At 44.3% G+C, this 19986-nt stretch overlaps 1 protein-coding gene across 1 annotated transcript; it reads left to right on the top strand.

The window, feature by feature from the left end:
• The first annotated feature begins 285 nt into the window (after positions 1–285).
• On the top strand, positions 286–8949 carry LOC136432964 (transcriptional regulator ERG homolog). Its single transcript, XM_066424674.1, has 5 exons — positions 286–618; positions 1068–1151; positions 2340–2423; positions 3829–3882; positions 7704–8949. Exons 1-5 carry the CDS (start codon positions 537–539, stop codon positions 8213–8215), a joined length of 816 nt encoding a protein of 271 aa, XP_066280771.1. The 5' UTR covers positions 286–536; the 3' UTR covers positions 8216–8949.
• The last annotated feature ends 11037 nt before the right edge of the window (positions 8950–19986 follow it).

Here is a 19986-nt window from a genome sequence, read left to right on the forward strand (position 1 = left end):
TCGTAATCGGCATATATAGAAAATGATTTTAAACATGCTTCAGCGCAAGTAACGCGTTATATCCACAGAATGTGATCGCCAGCTGGTTGCAGTCTTTTATTTAAAGCTCTTTTTTGCAGAGAACATATACCTGTGTAGAAGTTGTTGGTGCAGAGCGGTCTGGAATCTTGACCCTGGGAGGGAACCCATCTCACTCCGGCTTCCCCTCCATCCGACACGGATGTTGTGTTCTGGGCGGGCGTGATAATTAGCCTACTGACACCCCATTGGTCGGCGTGCACGCCGCATAATCCGCCTCTCACTGTTATTGTCAACAGCGATTGCAGTTCCTCTCAATGAAAAAGGCCCTCGGGCCCCTCCATCGCCTCTTTATATCCACAGAGGAAATGTAATATTGCCAGGTAGACCCCGCGCGGCGCAGATCGGAGTCGTGTAGAGTACACTGTGCTGCGGACGAGCAGGTCGCAGACAGGCGAGCCGAGACACACAGACGACAGGGTAGCGGTCACGGGCAGCTGCCGCCCAGGTCTACATAGATGTCTTTACTCAAAGCTTCAGTGTCATCCGACTGCTACAGTCACCATCGTTGCGCCTTCAGTATACCGATGTTTCTCGCCGGTAAAAACGACATTTTTGTTCTGTAGTCATTATCCCTTTTTCAACCCACCCTTGGCTAGTTTTTCTCTGAAAGCGTTTAACCGTTCGCCCGAAGGTCTGCTGTTTCATTGTGAAAACAGGTGCTTATTTCCCAAGCCGCGGGGAAAATGTGTGGAACCTCACATTTATATCACATACACTTACTGATGTTTCCCTTTTTGTTTTTACTATTGATGTAGTGTATATTTACGTCTGCAATGTACGCTTTATTTACCACGTCGACGCATAGTTAACATGCGAGAAGCCCGTATCTCTGCTTCCCTTAGTCCTACATGACGCACACGCTACCCTGCATTTAATCCCCAACCTTTACGGGCTCCAGGCTTCTTCACGCGTACTCAATATGATGTCTTTATTCGTTATAACGCAGGACGCATTCCATGTTTGATATTTTCTTGTTTTTCCCGTAGACCCGTCGTACGAGTGCCTGATGAGAGAGCGGCAGGCGGCGGGGGGATGGAACGCTCAGGCAGGCTCCGCCTCCACAGGGAAAGGTAAAAATCTCTCACAGTTTCCTCTTACTTTGCCTAGCAAGAATTCATATCATTGTCACGGCCGTTAACACATCCATAGAAAATAGCGTTAGCTACAGTGGGACCTACAAAAGGCCATGGTCGCGCTTTGTTGTTTGAGTCCGCTATTTGAAAATGTCCACCGTGCCTGCTACAGTTCTGAACCAATTGTGATAGTTCTATCGCACAGATATCGCGAGCTTATACCGGTAAATGTGTTAGCTCTACGGTTCCTTTATTTAGAGGGTTGTGTGTTACATTTCACTGTTTTGTCGTGGGATGTCCGATTTTCGAATACACCCTTTCGCTCAACCTTTAGTCCCCGATATTTGCCAGTGCGGTGAACAGGTAGGCAGGGTGAACAACTGCCCCGAATGAACTCCAATTTAGTATCTGTATTTTGTTGTGGCGGCAGGACCTTCTGTACAGCCCGTGAAGCGCGTGTTGGCTGATTCTCCCCGGCCCGTGACCCGGGAAGTCACACGTATTTCCTGGCCGTCAGCTATCTCTCCAGCCCGCCGTAAGGAGCGCCAATGAGTTCCCAATATCCTGTAGTGGCGCTTTTGAGACTGCTGTAATTTTACGGTAGGGCTAGATGTAAGTAACCTCCTCCCAAGTTAATTCTACCCGTTCAGAAACGGTCGCCATTTACGGTCGGTATTTTCTACGCGGCAGTCCTTGATAGAGAGGGGAGACGGAGACAAAACGCCCTGAAAGGCGACGATTTGGCGGCGGAACTAAGGGTCAGCGGCGGAATTTCCGACTGTCTTCGGGACTCGGTCATGTTCAAGTGGCCCCACATGAAAGGTAGACAACGGCCCCGTGCCGTTCTTGGCCGCATCAAAGCCGAATGTTTGTCTCAGCTTTCCGTGCACATCCCCTGAACACTTTATCTTCCCGGGCAGTGAATACTGCTCGTAGCTCTCCGCCTTATCTCAGTCCACACGAGCAATTATCGCCCGAGCACAGAGCAGTCGTGCCTGTCGTTCATAAACCGCCTTCAATAGAAGAACGGCTTATCTCTCGCGCGCAGGGAACAATAGGTGCCGCGCTTTCTCACCGCCGCGAGTCGCAACCGCTATATGACATTTTCCTACCCTTATCTGTCAGAGAGAATTTTCCACATTAACGTTTCCCTTCTTTTCTTTTTCCTCTTATTTATCCTCCCAGACTTCACAGCGCCGTCTATCCACTCCGTCACCAAGCCCGTAGTCGATGTAGCCAGTGTGCATGCTCAGACAAGGAACATGCAAGGTAACACACGCACACACTCACACGCGTCTTTTCTATCCTCCTCTGCTCTCATCTTTGATCAAATTAGTAGATGTCGGACGTACAGGAAGGTCTCTCCGCTTGAGCAGGATGTCGGGGCTGATGTATGCTCTTGAGGAGGGCAAAGAACACGGCCTTTCTCTCAACGCCCATTTCCTGACAGAAGATAAAGGAATCCGGTCCGTCCGACCCCGATAAATCTATAGCTGTATCTTGAAGCAGCACGATGGGTTAATGTTGTAGACTGATAGCAGGGGAAGGGCGACATGTTTGGACATCTCTGATGTGCTGTGGGGCACAGCGCGGACGTTTGGCTGTGCGTGCGACTTGGAACAACTTCAACCAACAAAATAACAATCATCAAATGTCTTTAATGACCCCTTTCTGTGGATTAATCGTTGCCACATTAACAAGAAATTGGGACGGAGAGAGAAACCGATAGCTAGACTATATTTGATTAGATTGTGTGTTTTCAGAAATATTCGTCGATTCTTGTTCGTTTAAAGCCAAGTATATTATTACAGAGGAAGCAGTATTCCCGTTTTAACACAGATGGGATAGGTTTCTACACAAAAGTATCGTTTCAAGTACATTTTTCGCATGTTTTCGTTTGCAAACAGTAGCGAATCACATACCAAAGAAGGACGGGCTTGAAACGGCTCATCTTTCCTCACAAATCGAAGTCGGCAAAAAGGCGCAAACACAACGACATAAGCATCTCATATTTGGTGATATTTTTGGCACTACTACACACTTGTGTTTATCAACATTCGCCTCTCCTTGACGTCGGCTCCTCTATGATGAGCATAGCATGTTTATCGTGATGGGAACATCCTTTTCCTCAGCTTTACATAACGGTGCTTACAATCAGACCGGACCGCGATCAGTAGTTTCTCATTATAAGGCTATCTCTGTTCAAATTAAATCTTTCCTTATTATTACCCACAGAGAGTGTTTTCATCCTTTTTTGTACATGTGAACAGGTGCAAGCCGAATCTCTTCCTGTTTACTCCTGTTTCGTAACGTTCTGCCCTTCCCGTCCCTTAATTCGTGTTTCCTCCACATGTTACGTAAATTGGAACGGCCTAGGGTTTCCGCGGGCAGCTTCTATATTGGTTGTTTTGTGTTGTCATGGTGGATGACTGCTGTAGTTTCTATGGCCCTAAGCACAAGGAACATCTCGAATGCAAACTAAATATACTCACCTCAAAGGCAGACATCAAAATGATACAAAGGGCTATGAACTGTGTGCGTAATTGGCTTGCCGGGGTTTCTTGAAGCTATTCTTAGCGATGCAGGACGTACATACATTCATGATTTAAAGGTGGCGGATGCACAAGTGATGTGGTGAACATGAACATGTTTGTTTGTTTCTCGCCCCGTGCAGTGACAGACCCGTACCAGCTGTTTGCCCCCATCACCAGTCGGCTGTGCAGCCAAGGTACGTACAGTCTTCCACCCTACAGTAATCATATCAACAGACATGTAGCCATGGTACCCAAACCATCTGTCCTGGAGAAGGGACAGGTACGTCAAACGCTAATGAGAGAGATAGCTTGAGAGCATAATAAACAAAATGGATAGTCATGGTTCCGTATTACATTCACTGCATTTTCATGACATTCACAATTGAGCGGCCAACAAAATCCATGAAACGAATAATCTTGTCAGGGTATAGGGAAATTGCCATAGAGACTCTAAAATAGAAGATACTATGTGTACTTAGTCAGCATTCAAATTCTATCTGAGTTGTAAAAGTGTTTAAGGGTAAAAACGGGTAGATTTCACTGGAAAGGGTCGATAATATTAGTAAACAGTCATCTGTGGGGTTCGGACGGTGGTAACATCGGTCCCGGGGACGTACGAAACCTTTGGCGGCTAAAAACTATGTGATCAGCATGTGGTTGAAATCAGTGAGTTAGATCAGGCCAAACACGCCCTCCTATGCTTTGCAGGGGTATGCGTCATTCAAATTCAGACACAGATACGGTGATGTTGCCTTTCAGTGATTATCCAATCTGTGCGACAAATGTTCTGTTTTGTGATATAAGGCGATATAATGTGAAATAAGGAAGTGTGGACACCACACAGCCAGAGAATAAAAAAGATTAGCAAAAAGGTTAGCAGTCTACTCTTTGGTCAGTAACTTGACCATAACGCCACTCGAACGTTTTGAGAAGTGAATACCAGTGTGGCCATTTTTCTCTCCACCACGACTGGGTCATTCCTACGTTATTTGCATGGGCATGAGTGATTATGCGTCGTTTTTCAGATGGTAGATTTGATGTTGTTTCTACGTTCATGATGACATTTCTTTGAGAATGTATAAACCTTCCTTTATACGGAAACTTTGTTTGATCTTTATTTCCATGAATTGGTGCATATGTTTGAATTGGTCCCACCCGCTGTGATCACGTCCAGTTCAAACTGTTTTGTTACCAGTAACAGTGCCTAAACAGAATGATTTTTTAATGTAATTGTGTGTCAGTCTGAAGATCGGCGGATCAAAGCTATACAGACCCTGTCAATCAAATAGTTGATAGAGAAAGGAACTTGATTTTGAACGCTCGTGTAGATCACATTTTCGATCATTTGGTTTAGTACTTTGATTCCCCAAGGAAAACAATGGATGAATGTCATTATATGTTTTTTTTCACAAAGTCATATCAACTTGGACATACGTACTACGATTTTACCTGGTCACTTCTGACAACCTGACTTGTTATTTCTCTGAAAAACGCTGGACATTTTTTCTCTCTATCGGATATATAGATTTCGAGTGTTCTTGGGTAAAAACAGCCAAAGAAAGGAATCGCTACATTCGGATTGACAGTTAAACCATTTCTACCCAATTGCTTGGGTAACTGTTACCTTGTGTATCTTTTTACCTGAATGTTTAACCTTCATCGAAGTAACTGTGTGATAGCTAGTTTAAAACACACAAAAGGAAATACGGGAAAACGCGGGAGAAGGAAGTCATTAACCATATATGTTATTATCCCCCCCATACCGTGACTTCCGGTCCGGTGTATTAACTATAATAAGGAATACCCTGTTTTATGAAATAAACGTAGGAGAAATCATGTTTGTCTGCCGGATATTGATATAAACGTATCTGTCCAGCCTGTACGTGTTGGATGGTTCGCACTAGTCTGCGTGACTAGAGGGTTTGTGGGCTGTGGAGTCACTGGAAATGGGTGTAAGAAATACATAGATATTGATGATATGAAGTGAGATAAACATTCTTTAACTAATTAAATGCTAGATACAAATCAAATATCTAGCAAACTGGTTATCATCGCACAAGGCAATATCTATTAATAGTAACGATACAAACGGTAACATGGGGCAATTTGTGTTTGCTGTCCCTGGTGCTGAATGACTATCTTTGTGTGTTCCGACAGGAAACAACAACTGTAATAATTACTACGCCTTTGAGTATTAGACATTGAATAGCCTTCTGCGCTGTAGGAAAACTCTTTATTCTCTATAGTTTTAGATGCCATATGGCCTGGCCTTGGTGCTGAAAGCACGGTGTTGTGTTTCAGAGCCCTCCAATAACAAGAAACTACAAAAACATCATTATTACACCTGCCAGAAGGAAACCTCAATGCATGTCTTCGTAAGGTAATACCATACTAAGGAAAATGTTTTTGGATGAAAGAGGTAGAGACATCTCAACTCTAGTTTGCTCGGGTTTTTCAACGCAGATACTGTGATCTTATCATAATGTTGTTTTTCCGAAAAACAAAAACAACAACAACCAAATTTCAGGTCACAGATGTTTTATCAGCCAGTCTAGTACATTGTTGTTCCATTTGTGAGAAAAAAATGCCCTAACATATACTATAGTGACCCGGATATTAATTGCAATATCTTTGTCATCGTGATAAACCAGTCAGCGCGTTGAAAGGTTTAAAGGTACACCACCTCATTTGTTCGATCAATTGAGAAGTTTCCAATCTATTTACATATCTATCAAGGAAAGGTAGATCTTTCAAACACTGTTTCCACTAACATTGGAAGTCATATTGACTGTAACAGCCTTTGAAATGCGTGTCTGTGTGCTCCACGGCACCTCCGACAAGAAGGCTTGTCCTTGCATTTATATGATTGATTTGCTGATTTTTCATCCAGTACTTCCTGCGAAGACCGGAGGACTACAAGTGCCTTTTGATTGAAGCATGTTTTTGAATTCCCCTATTTAATACCAAGACTCTCACTTTGGGACCTTTAGTCATTTTTTTTCCTGAGAGCAGGGAGGGCAAGGGCTCTTGTCGCAAACGGGGGAAGGTTCTTAACACAACACACAAGCCGATTCAGCATTTCCAAACAGCGCTAGCGTTAGGCGTGCTCTTGAATAAACGCCAGCCGTGTGTTCTTCTCTCTACGTCAGTGATTCAATTATTCATCAGTCGCCTGTATGGTGATTTTCGGCTCTGCTGGGCGCCTCAGTTGCTAGCTTTTAGGCCCCGAATTCGCCACTTCATGCAGGGCCTCGTCGCTGAGCGACGGACCTATTGTCCTTGTTAGGAAATAGGTTCTACCTACAGAGCGGATAGGAATATCCCAACATCGTTATGCGTTTCCTCGCAAGTCACGAGTCAATTACCGGGTATTTATTAATGTGTCTATTACCATTATCGGGACTGATTGTTACCGGCGGTGCTGTGCGTCATCGCCGCGCGTTGCGGATGAAACAGAAAGCCGTCTCCACGTGAACTGGTGGAACGTGCGTCCCTGTGAGCCTCGCATCCTGTCCCCTTCCTCTCATCACGAGGCTAAGACACAATAAACTCGTTCTCACCATGGCTGATTCTGAGAAAAACGCATTGACTGTGAAAACAGTTAAATAGAATTCTATTAGCGTCTATAAGCATGTCGATTTAACAGCGGGATCAACCCTTTTATTTTCATATCGTTTTGTCGCAGCGGGTAGTACATGTATATTTTGATTGCTTTTGATGTCATTAACCAATAGTTAACTTCCCTTGTAGCTGTCCTGTAACTATGGTTACAATGTTTTTCATAGCAACCGTACATACATAGAACATCATTACTGGGCAAGGTTGTACAAGAAGGTCACGTCAAAAGTGACGAACATTTTTAGGTACGAATAAGTACGGTTCAGTTTTTCCATATACTATCTGTAAGTGTCACTTTAGAATTTACCTAATTCTATTTATTCAAATAGGATAAATACAGGAAGTAAGATCTCAGTGAGTAAACAATATCCAGTGTAACGGACTCCTCTTCTGCCAGGTTCAGGCCAGATCCAGCTGTGGCAGTTCCTCCTGGAGCTCTTGTCCGACGCCGCCAACGCCAACTGCATCACCTGGGAGGGAACCAACGGCGAGTTCAAGATGACGGACCCTGACGAGGTGGCGCGGCGCTGGGGGGAGCGCAAGAGCAAACCCAACATGAACTACGACAAGCTCAGCCGCGCACTGCGCTACTACTACGACAAGAACATCATGACCAAAGTGCACGGCAAGAGGTACGCCTACAAGTTTGACTTCCACGGACTGGCCCAGGCCGCCCAGGCAGCGGCTGGCGGTATTGCCTCCCCGTACAAGTTCCACACAGAACTGTCCTACCTGCCCGGGTACCCGCACGGGCCCAAACTGAACTTCATGGGGGGACATATCCCATCGTCCTCTGCAAACCTGTTCGCGTCGCCATCTTCCTACTGGTCCTCCACAGCAGCGGCCAACATCTACCAGAACCATGGCATGACGTCACATCCGGGGCACTTAAGTTCTTATTACCCTTGAAACATTCGCTTTCTTTTCTATAATCTCCCCAGAAATGAGAACCACGTGATAACCACGATCTCACAAGATCTATAGTCCAAACATAGTGACGATAAAAGGACCTTTCTGAACGGTTCAGAGAAACACTGATTGATAAAACAACATAGTGACACACTACGGGCTGATCATGATTGTTCTCATTCAAATGGTTAAAAGACATTGCGCATGCCCACGCGCATGACATCTAGGGTGTATATTGGTGAGGCTCATCGGCCATGTTTGCCGTGGAAGACATTTTGACAAAGTCAAAGATTGACTGTTTACTTAGAAATCAGAGAAGTGTAACTTCAGAAGTTCAGAGATTTTATTCTTTCAATTTGTGGGACCAAGTTGGAAAAAGATCGTGCATGAGGATGTAGTCCGTGTAAATCAAAGCTTTCAGGCTACAACAGACGAATGTTTATTTCTGTTGTATAAGGGTGCATTCTTTTTCCTTCTCTAAACTGTACACACCAAGTCTCTCAAGATAGATTTATGTTGATAAGATGCATAAGCTCAGTTTCTTCAACTACATAATAGCGTAACTTAAGTAGAACACAACTTGGAGTAGAATACATTGTAAAAAAAATGTATGTCTGTAAGTATAGATATCAATAGAAAAATAATGTTTACCAAGTCTATACTATTGCAACATGTCCTTGTCAATGATTTTCCTCTTCTTTTGACTCGTCATTATACACATGTTGAACACTAAACGTTGTGGAGAGAGCTTTACTTACCTGTGGAATTTTAAGGTTTATGTGATAGCAACATATTTTTTGATATAATTAGCTAACGACATACGTAGTTATCATGATAATCGTATGGTAGTAAACACCCTCGACCAGAGATAAATGACCACATGCCTGCCGGAAACTTTAAAAAATCCATGAAGATGAATAACGAATAGTAAAACTAAAAAGATAAGTAGATGGTTCTAAACAAGAGAAACATACTTGGGAAGTCTAAAATACCGATGATTCACGGAACGAGCCATGCAACTAAAAGGAAATTTACCTTACTGTACATTGTGGTCGTGAACAGTGATATGATACACAAAAACATAGTGATTCATTGATTAAAACATTTTGTGTTCTACATGTACATTGATTATGTCCAAATACAACTGCATGCAAATAAGCAGTATTGCACCATTCGCGTCTTAAAAGACAATGATCAGGTTGGTCAAAATGTAATATTTCTGTCCTTTATGATATACAATATGTCTGCTTCATATAATTGCATCGCCCTTTAGTGGTATTATAGAATTCAAATCAGACATACATAAAACAGCATTTCATTTTGGGTGTACATTACGAGAGTGCAGGTTTACCCTATTGCTCCTCTGTCGTAACCTATGATATTTGTTGCGAAAAAAATACGTCGAAAAGTATAAGAGCGTATCAAAAATTCAGTCACCTTCTTATAACATGGTCAGAGTGAAATCACGACCAGTTGAACAGTTATATTCCGTTCATCAACTATCTGATGGTGGGTGTTTTACCGTTGCCGACATCACTAGTCCACCTGCGAATCGATGAACATTTGAGCTGGGTCAAAATAAAACGTGAATTTACATTTTAATGCTAATTGTAAGGGTGAAAAACTGAGCAGAAAATGACTACAAACAGACACTGCAATATCACTCGAATTTAGAGCAGATCAAACCAAACCCAGGTTCTGTCTCACAGTCCTACATTTCCTGTCTTTACGACTCCTCCGGGTAGCTTCCACTGTTATCGTCTCAATTTTCCGGCGTTACGGCAGGTCGTGCCGCTGCCGTGACCCCGGCCACGACCTGGGGAGGGACCTGACAAGCGCCCCGCCGGGGCCCCCCGTCCCTCCTCTACATCAATAACCGCCTGGCGTGACAAACGGGCTCTTCCTCCGCACAACATCCAAACGGACGTGTAATACAGATGGATGCCCTGACTCCTGTCACCGCCGGCCCGATCCGTCTGTCCTAATCGTTTTCCGATAATCATACCCTCCGCGAGAGGGCCGCGATCCAATCGCACGAGATGTCTTCGGCGGGAAGATACAGCGCACTTGTTCCCCTGCCATGATGGATTCTGCTGACGGACGTTAACCGAGCGGCCAAACGGCGCTTATCTTAATGCCCATCGCGGGCCCCGGAAAGAGATGGAAGATATATGTGACACAAAGGGCGCATTCACTGCGCCTTTTGCAACGGATCCTCTCGATTAAATGAACAATATATGACTGCCATCAATTCTGCTGCCCACAGAAACATGTTAGTTGACGTGCAGCTGCTAGCGCTCACGGGTGTCGAGCTGACTCGGCTGGTAAAACCGTATTTCAGTTTTCTCGTAACGCTGCCATAGTTAGTCAACCCCCAATACTTCTGGACTTGGCGGTTATTGAAACGATTCAACATTGACCTTTTATCTTGTAAGTTTGTGAATTATAAAGCATCTTGAATTGTGTCACATTCAATGTCATCAGAATGCGTGCAGCTGAGGCAACAAGGCCCAATTATGCAGATATGCAGACACCTTGCCATGTTAAACATATGCTTGCTCTATGCATGATGTAACACCAGCTACGGGCGTACTAACTCTAAATGTATCGAAGATATGACAAAAAAGGTTACCATCACATAGTGTATCAGGTCGATTTTACAGTGTGTGGGGTCTCGTTAAACTTAATGACTTTGCATAATCCTCTTAAGCCATATTTGATGCAAATGATTTGGCCCGTGAATGTCCCAGTAATGGTTGGATTTATGCGTGCCGCTGTCCTTCCCCTGTCCCACAGACCATACATTTCACCGTTGTCAATACGAGCGATCGCAACATATGGAATTTCCCTCGTTCATTTTGACTTTCATGGCGGCGCTCACGCTATCTCCTCTTTCAACCTGGTTTTTATCCTTTATTAACGATGATTCATAAACGGTGTTTTAAATCATTTGGGAAATGAAAAGAACTTATCCCTGTCGCCTCGGCGATACGCGATCACAGACAAGGACCAGGACACTTCACAATATTTGGAACATAAATTATCCAACTTTCTGTCATATCCTTTTTGCTCTTTAGGCCTTCTCGTCTTTTTGTTCTGATGTGGTCGATTTTACTGGCACGTAATATAGTACACACGGTTAATTACTCAAGGACGGAGTGTAATCATTATGTATTCAAACAATAAACAATAATTATTCCATATTACCGCTACTTCCTTTATGATTATCCTGATTTATCTGGAAGTCCAATTTTCAATTCTTGATTCGGACTAAAATTTGCTAGAATTGTTTTGCGGTGATAACATGCAGTATCTGTAATGGCCGTGGCTTATTGCGGCCGATGTCACGAAATCAATAAAAATGTGCAGTAGACTAACGAAGCTTATATAGCATTACAGACGATGTAAAATGTCATTTTGGCCGACATATGATCTATGTGCACGTGGTATCGTGATATGGTCAATCATTTGTAAACATTTGACATCATTGTTCATTTCATAGTTTCCCCTCCGTAGCTCTGTTCTCTCTCGGAAACCTTATCATTATTCTTTTAGCACAGACTCCCTCTTACTCTCCGATTCCCGTTTTTCTTGCTGCCCTGAAAACAAAATATTGATTTATATATCATGCAGGCTGAAAAAATGTTGATAGGTCTGGTTTGTGATCCAACTGACATACAATATAATCAAGAAGTTAAACAGTCTGTCTTTGTTACTCACCTCAGTTGTTTACTATCATTACAGGCGAATTTTGTTGTTGAGAATTTAGGCATGATTAACGATCAATCTTGACATTGAGGTGTCTTGTTGCGAGGCAGTATGGTACAAGGCCATTGCAGAAGGGAAATGTTATCGGACAGGTGTACAGCAAACTCATGTTACATCGTAACCCGGTCACTATCTGACTCAAAGAAAGTGTCTGAAGTTATTTATTCGGGACGACTTTCAGATGGAGAGTTGACTTTATTTCTTGTGTAAGTAGATCATAACTTACGTGCGCGCGGCCTGTTGCAGTGGTGGGTGTGAGGAGGGGATAATGCCAAAGTCAAGTGCAGTTTCCGCTCCCCGGCATGTTCAGTCTCCCGTCTCCATTGACAGGTCTGCAAAGACAGAAGGAGCCGCGGTGCATCGTGATTTCTCCTCTCCACTTCTCCACGCTAATTAAAGTCAGCTACCGGAAAGGCGGTTTTAACAATGTTATCGCAGGAAAACTGTTGGGGGAAAGAGATTTCCCTGCAGATTGTTTTGACGTATACAGTCGCCCCCGAAACGCTGGAGACCTGATGGAAACCCGCTGAAGCGCACTTTATGAAAGGGGCTCTCCCGCCCGTCCGACCGCGTTTATTGTGCGATAACAAAGGAAATAAAAAGCTTGATGCCTTGGGGGTATTCTCTCGGTGGGGATGAGGTGCAGGGACTGAATACATCGTGCTTTCGGGAGCCCTTGACGGATATTATGAGACGTTAATAAATTTTCGCAGCTCGCAAGTCTAATTTATAAGTCTTATGATGTCGGCGGGGACCAATACAGTGTACGTGCGGTTTATGAAACTATTAATAACCGCAGTAACATCGCCAATAAACCTTTCGAGAACCTTAAAGCAAGAAAGGCGCAATATACTAGTAGTTAGACAGACCTGCGCCTTTGAGAAAGGCACATTGTACTACTAGTTAGATAGACCAGCGCCTTTGAATATAAGTACAATGATTTATCTGTACAAGTTCTCTGTTTAAGTTATTTACATTTTGGATAAGATCGGGGTCCTCTTTTGTCTTTTCCATGTCTGTGAAGTACAGAGAGCATGCAGATTTGTGTCACGCGGAAGGAACACGGTCACATCCAAATACATATACAACTTAGAACAAGAATATAAAAAGAAAGACAATATTAATGATCGGGAAATAAGTATAGTATATCGATCAAAATTTATCGGCGAAATTTGTCCAGTTTAGTGGTAGCTACGAGTTTGAAGGGTGACGTCACAAGGATGGGTTATTGTAGTAGATACAGGAAAGTGTGTTGAGATTCAGTGATAAAACCTGGCATCTTCACACGACTCAGAACACCGCTGAACTATATCTACTGTACCTTCGCCAGGAGCTGAAGTATTAGAAGTACGCGGCACTTTCTGGTCGTTGCGTTCGTTTTTCACGCTCCCCTTAGCGCGTGTGTTATCTGCATCCGCAGAGGAAATTGAAGTAATGCGCCGACAGCCACATGAATGGCACCGCGGAAGGCTTTAATAGAAAAGTGGCTTATCTCTGGGAAACACGGAACAATGGATCCCAGTGGTTTCACAACTCATAATTAGCCTTTAGTATATGACATTTTGCCAGTTTTAAATAAGACTTAAATGAGCTCTTCCTCGGGGAGATGAGGCATACAGGGCATCATCCATCAGACAACATTCGCCAAAGGGCGCATGCGTCAGCCACCTGTTAACCAACCAATAAAGCGCGCTAAACATCTTTGACCAATCAATTATCCTGCTCGTTCTCGGCACAAAGGAAGTTAAGGCACTTAGCAACGCCTGAACTTTAATAGAGCTTACCGACGTCCAAAACGATTCCGCGTGAAAATCGCATCCCCCTCTATCAACGGAGACATTTGCCGAGGGGAAATTTTGAAATAATTCCCTCGGAAACGGCAGGAGTTAATCGGGTATTTTTGTGGCGGGATGGCGTCGGTTCTGGGCTTCTTGGCTCAGAGAAGGAAATGGCCCCGTATTAGGGTAAATGGGGGACACGGGGCGGAGGTGTCGAAAAATGTCGTTTTAGTGTTGAAAAATGTCATGTGGTTCTTATCTTGCCGCCCGCAGCCACAGCGGGCCGGGGGACCATGTGTTTCACTGCCGGGATCCATCGGCATGATGAGATGGGCGATAAGGCTTCCCAAGGATAACTACCGCGTCTGTCTTCCTTAAGACTCCGTGGGCTAAGACAGGATAGGTGCAGGGGAAAAGCTCATTGACCTAATGGTCGTCACTACCGCCCGGCGTCTCATCCTCCTGATCCCGGCTAAGATTACGGAGTTAAAGGATCACAGTCCCGACCTGACGGTGGCCCGCGCGGATTGCCGCGCGGCGTTCTGCGTCAGACTCTACAGGGGGGACGGAACACGCTTAACAAAGTTCTGCCAGCATCTATTTCAAGACTCTTAATGAAAATGGCGCACCCTGAGGAGATTTTTGTTCTATTTTCAAGGGCGCACATAGTATATATTTATGGGCATTATATGGATTCAGTTTATTCTCCCTGATTGTTAAGTATTGCAAACAATGTGAAAGACAGAGGATCTTCGGAAACTGACAAAGTTTTACTGAAACATATCAGTATAGTAGATTAACACAGGGACGTTTTAGAATCAAATAAGTATTACAAATCGTCGAACTTTGAGGTTCATTAAAAAATCTCGTTGCTTCTCACACGGTCTTTAAAAGGAAGTTTCGTGACAGAAGTTTAGAGAGTGACTCACTTGACCTCCGTGACCTGTTTATCTAGCCCCCTGATATCCCCGATCCCCATACGTCACCCACTGATCACTTCACCACGTCACATAAATCTCCGGATTAACCCATTCTCCGTAATCAATCCCGTCGGACCGCGGTAACTAACCGCCCCATTATGAATTGCTAAAATAAAGACGCTTTTAAGACATCGATTTTGCTAATAAGCGGCTGTGTGGAGCCAACGTGCGCCGAGTACTTTGGAAGCTTTATTAATTGCCACTTAGCGGACGCATAAAGTGCAATTTGCTGGGCGAGACAGACGAAGAACAATTGGACGGGGGTAAAAGTGCCACCGTCTCAGATGAGGAGGGAATACTTCTGTCTATCACAAGTTTTAAGAAGGAAGGACTTAAACCCATCGTTATCCTTCCCGCCACCGCTTCCATAATTGCACCTGTCACTTCCAGTGTACTCTCCAGCGATGGGAATTTTTTTTGGCACTGCACAGTTACCGCATTTCTTATTCAGGACAGTAGGGCATCATTTGGAATTCATTAACAATTAACTTCCATCGAAAGTTTTGAACATTAACATATGCTGTGTGATACACTGTACGGTTGAAGCCGTTACCTTACTTGATTAGACAAATCGAAGTGTTTTAGTGCATTTTGTAATTCAGCACTGGACCGATAGAAAGCTTTGATACTTAGTTTCTATCTATCGATCTCAAAAGCTGTCCTTCCATCCATAACTACAGAATACCAGTCAGGCATCAGATAAATACTTAACTTAACTAGATCCTGAATGCACCCATGAATAAACATGATTACAAAACGTAAACGAAACTGATAACACCTTTTTGCTGCATTGACTTTGATGGGTGACTTATTGTAATTCCAGACCACGTACCAGTATAGGGAGAAATTCGTCTCAAACACTACTCTCCAGCAATGATTAATTGAATTGGTAATATTACGTTGAATATAATGGCGCGATCATGGACTGCCGCAGAGGTAATTAAGAATGAGGCCCGAGGCTTGGTAGACAAGGGATTTGTTTAGATCCATATCATAGGGCCTGTCCCTCCTAAATATGATTGACTTTAATAGTAAAAATACTCAAAGCAAACAACAACAAAAACTACTGTTTTCGTGTGGGGTCTAAGTACCTAAGATCCCTTCATACGTACAGGTTATTACATACCGCCGCACCACTACGTATGAATCGTAAGCCGGAAATAGGAACTCATATTCTTTTCGAGTTCTTCATTTCGTTTAAGTGCTGATGGGCTTCAGCAAAGTCGTCAATGATATCGGCGCAAAGTTTTAATTGCCCGCATGGTAAGAGCGTGATTCTTATCTCACTGATACACCTTTTACCCACATAAAGTAAAGTTTCGCAGACTACATCAATCCATCCCACGTCAAGGACTTAGCAGAATATTTTCCCGCCGGCTACACGGCTTTCTTACTGAAGAGGAGTTTGGACATACAGTCTCGCCATCTACATCCCTGGTGATCCTCACGATTATTCATCAGTGCTGCAGCAGTACTGTTAGGTGACAGGTATTCAGCACCAAATACAGGACAGGATTGGGTTGGGGACGGGACTGAAGATGTACTGTTATGTGATCGTGACAGGTATTCAGCACCAAGGACAGGGAAGGGTTGGGACGGGACTGCAGCAGTACTGTTAGGTGACAGATATTCAGCACCAATTGCAAGGACAGGGAAGGGTTTGGGACGGGACTGCAGCAGCACTGTTAGGTGATTGTGACAGGGATTCAGCACTAAGAACAGGGCAAGGTTTGGGACGGGACTGCAGCAATACTGTTAGGTGACAGGTATTCAGCACCAAGGACATGCACGGGTTGGGGACGGGACTGCAGCAGTACTGTTAGGTGACAGGTATTCAGTGCCAAGGACAGGGAAGGGTTTGGGACGGGACTGCAGCAGTACTGTTAGGTGACAGGTATTCAGTGCCAAGGACAGGGCAGGGATTGGGATGGGACTGCAGCAGTTCTGTTATTTGACAGACATTCAGCACCAAGTACAGAACAGGACATGGCAGGGTTGGGGACGGGACTGCAGCAGTACTTTTAGGTGACAGGTATTTAGCACCAAGGACAGGGAAGGGTTTGGGACGGGACTGCAGTAGTACTATTAGGTGACAGATATTCAGCACCAAGGACAGGGAAGGGTTTGGGACGGGACTGCAGCAGTACTGTTAGGTGACAGATATTCAGCACCAAGGACAGAACAGGACATGGCAGGGTTAGGGACGGGACTGCAGCAGTACTGTTAGGTGACAGATATTCAGCACCAAGGACATGGAAGGGTTGGGGACGGGACTGGAGCGGTACTGTTAGGTGAAGGATATTCAGCACCAAGGACAGAACAGGACATGGCAGGGTTAGGGACGGGACTGCAGCAGTACTGTTAGGTGACAGATATTCAGCACCAAGGACAGGGCAGGGTTGGGGACGGGATTGCAGCGGTACTGTTAGGTGACAGATATTCAGCACCAAGGACAGAACAGGACATGGCAGGGTTAGGGACGGGACTGCAGCAGTACTGTTAGGTGACAGGTATTCAGTACCAAGGACAGGGCAGGGATGGGACTGCAACAGTTCTGTTATTTGACAGACATTCAGCACCAAGGACAGAACAGGACATGGCAGGGTTGGGGACGGGACTGCAGCAGTACTGTTTGGTGACACGTATTCGGCACCAACACATGGTTTGGGACGGGATATCTGCGTACGCTTCATTACTGCTGCAGAATAGATGTTACGTGAATTTAGAATAAAAACGTTTAGAGGTTGCCTTGATTAATCATATGCATATACGGGAAGGATGGAGCAGATGCCCCAAAACGTAAAAGAAGACGAAATCAGACGAGTCGCGATCGGGCATGTTGGACGAAGATAAATGTATAAAAGTTTAAGAAAACGGTGAGAAAACGCAGACTGCCTGAAGCCAATACATTAGACTATAACAGCACGTGAATAAAATCTTAAGTTATCGCCATTCCCCCCTTAAAGTCCACTTGCTATGCTTCTTTCAGATCGCGTATAGTTTATACCCTGCAATTCCCACAGAGCTACGAGGCACGCTGGGCGGATGTAGCGGGACTCCACACTCAAATAGTCTTTATCCGTTCAGGAACACATATCGGAAGGGGCGTCAAAGCAAGGTCTTTACTACCGGAATAAAGAATAGACTTGGAACACACCCAGCAGGCCAACCTGGTGCCGCAGATCGTGACCTCTGACATCCTCTTGTGGAGAGAGGTCATGACTTCAACACGCTTCTTGGGAAATAAAATGGCGGATGTCATGACCGGAAAGAACCGATTTTCCTCGGCGCTGAAGGGGTGGTGCTGTGATAAGGGACTCCTGCTGAGAACACATAGTCTATCGTGTTCAAGCCCGACCCTGAAGGCAAGGTTTACCATTAAGGACATATTTTGTTTTTATGTGTGAGGTGGAGGGAGTGCAAAGGTGTCGACTATAGTATCAGTTCTGGTTCAACTAAACCTTGAAAACGTGGGGATAAAGGACATGTCCATAGATACATGAGAAAATGGAATAAAGGTCTCAAGAATTAAACGATGACAACCACACATGTGCACAACCGCATCTTGAGAATCTGTAAAAGACGTTTCTCCAGACCTCACTTGAAATAGTGATCTTTCAATATCGTAATGGTGAAGCCAGATCAGCACCAAGGACGTACTTAAGAAGAACATTTTTTGTCACATTGCAGCGTAAATGTTTGTAAAAATTTGGCTAATACATTCAAATTATAAACATTCGATTCATGTATCACCAGGTATCCCAGTACCACGAAAATATAACTGCCATTCCGTTATGACTAGTTAAATCTCCGCTAGATTTGTTTGAAATGAAGTGAGTCCACCAAGCAGATTTCTCCTCACAAGCAAAAACCATTTGTGAAAAGTTGCAAAATTGATGCCAACCATCCATCAGTCCGAGCCTGGAGTTCTCAGAATCGCAGTCTATACTCATTAACTTAAATCAGCTTTCATGGCGAGAAAATCATACAGCCGATTTGTGTGTTGAGTGGGTCATATTTCATCCCTTCCATTCATCGGGCGGGTATTTAGAGAAAAATCAGCGTTGTTCCGTCAGCACGCCATCGATCATGTTCTAAACACACGTCAAACTCTGGTCCGTCATCACCGCGCTGCCTTCTGTACAGGGCGCGCGCGTATATACATACAGGCGTCAGTAACTACTTCATATTTCATCCCGGCAATTGTTGGCTTTAAACCTTGTGATTTCAGGGCACTTTCATTTAGTGCTGGCCCGAGATTCGATCGTGCTCGGGGTCGTGCTCTGCAAATCTCCAATTTTACAGCGCGTGGAAAAAACACCATCACACCATCTATTGACGGGGGTAAATTGAGGAGCCACGCTCTTGTATGCTATCGCCATAGGGGGCCTGCCCCTGCATCGCCCCGATAAGCCGACTTCATTCACGGAAGTCCGATGATTGACGAGCAGGTTGGGCGGAAGAGATATACTACCCCGTCAGGTGCAATATGGAAACCAACGCTGCTCTGGCCACAACTCCCGCAGATAATAAACAGCAAATATAATAAACGCTTGGACGATGATTAAGTGTTGGGATTAGGTCAGAGGAAGTTTACTCTCGTTTTACTGGCGCCACAGACAAATTTAAAGTCATACATATCCAGGCGTAGTTTGTCCGCCATATTGGAAGATCCAGATCATTATCACCAGATCCAGCTGCCGCAGTCTGTGATGTTGTTCTGATCATCTGAACACAGCGCAAAGTTTGGCACAGGGTAATCTTTCTTTTCTTTAGGAGGGGGAGGAGGTGTTCGTGCTTTTTAGACGAAATAAACACTTTTCCAATCAAGTATCTCCAATAAAACCATGCCTCCAGTCCACAAATGCTGTCAATACCAAAGTTATTTAAGTAACTGGATGGAGTTTGAAAACGGTCAAACCACTATATTTCGTGAGTTACGTAGAAAATTCTGAATGCTGTAAAAATAGTGTCTGTCTTATGAATAGTAACTGGATTTCTGAAATGTCATGGTTTGGGTTCAAACTTGTGGCTCGATAGCTCTTTAACTCTGTCTCAGACTCTACAAGCGTCATTCCTTAGCAACAACAGTCAGTATCCCTTTAATTGTCGTCATCTCATACACAAAGTAAGGATGACAAAGTGCTAATTCAATAAAACGAAAACTCACAAAGATTTTAGGACTGATTTAGATATTTGACTTTGTGAATGTATAAAATAGGTCCAGTATGAAACATGACCGCTG

Source organism: Branchiostoma lanceolatum, chromosome 4, assembly GCF_035083965.1.
Source record: "Branchiostoma lanceolatum isolate klBraLanc5 chromosome 4, klBraLanc5.hap2, whole genome shotgun sequence".
In the NCBI taxonomy this organism is placed as follows: Eukaryota; Metazoa; Chordata; class Leptocardii; order Amphioxiformes; family Branchiostomatidae; genus Branchiostoma; species Branchiostoma lanceolatum.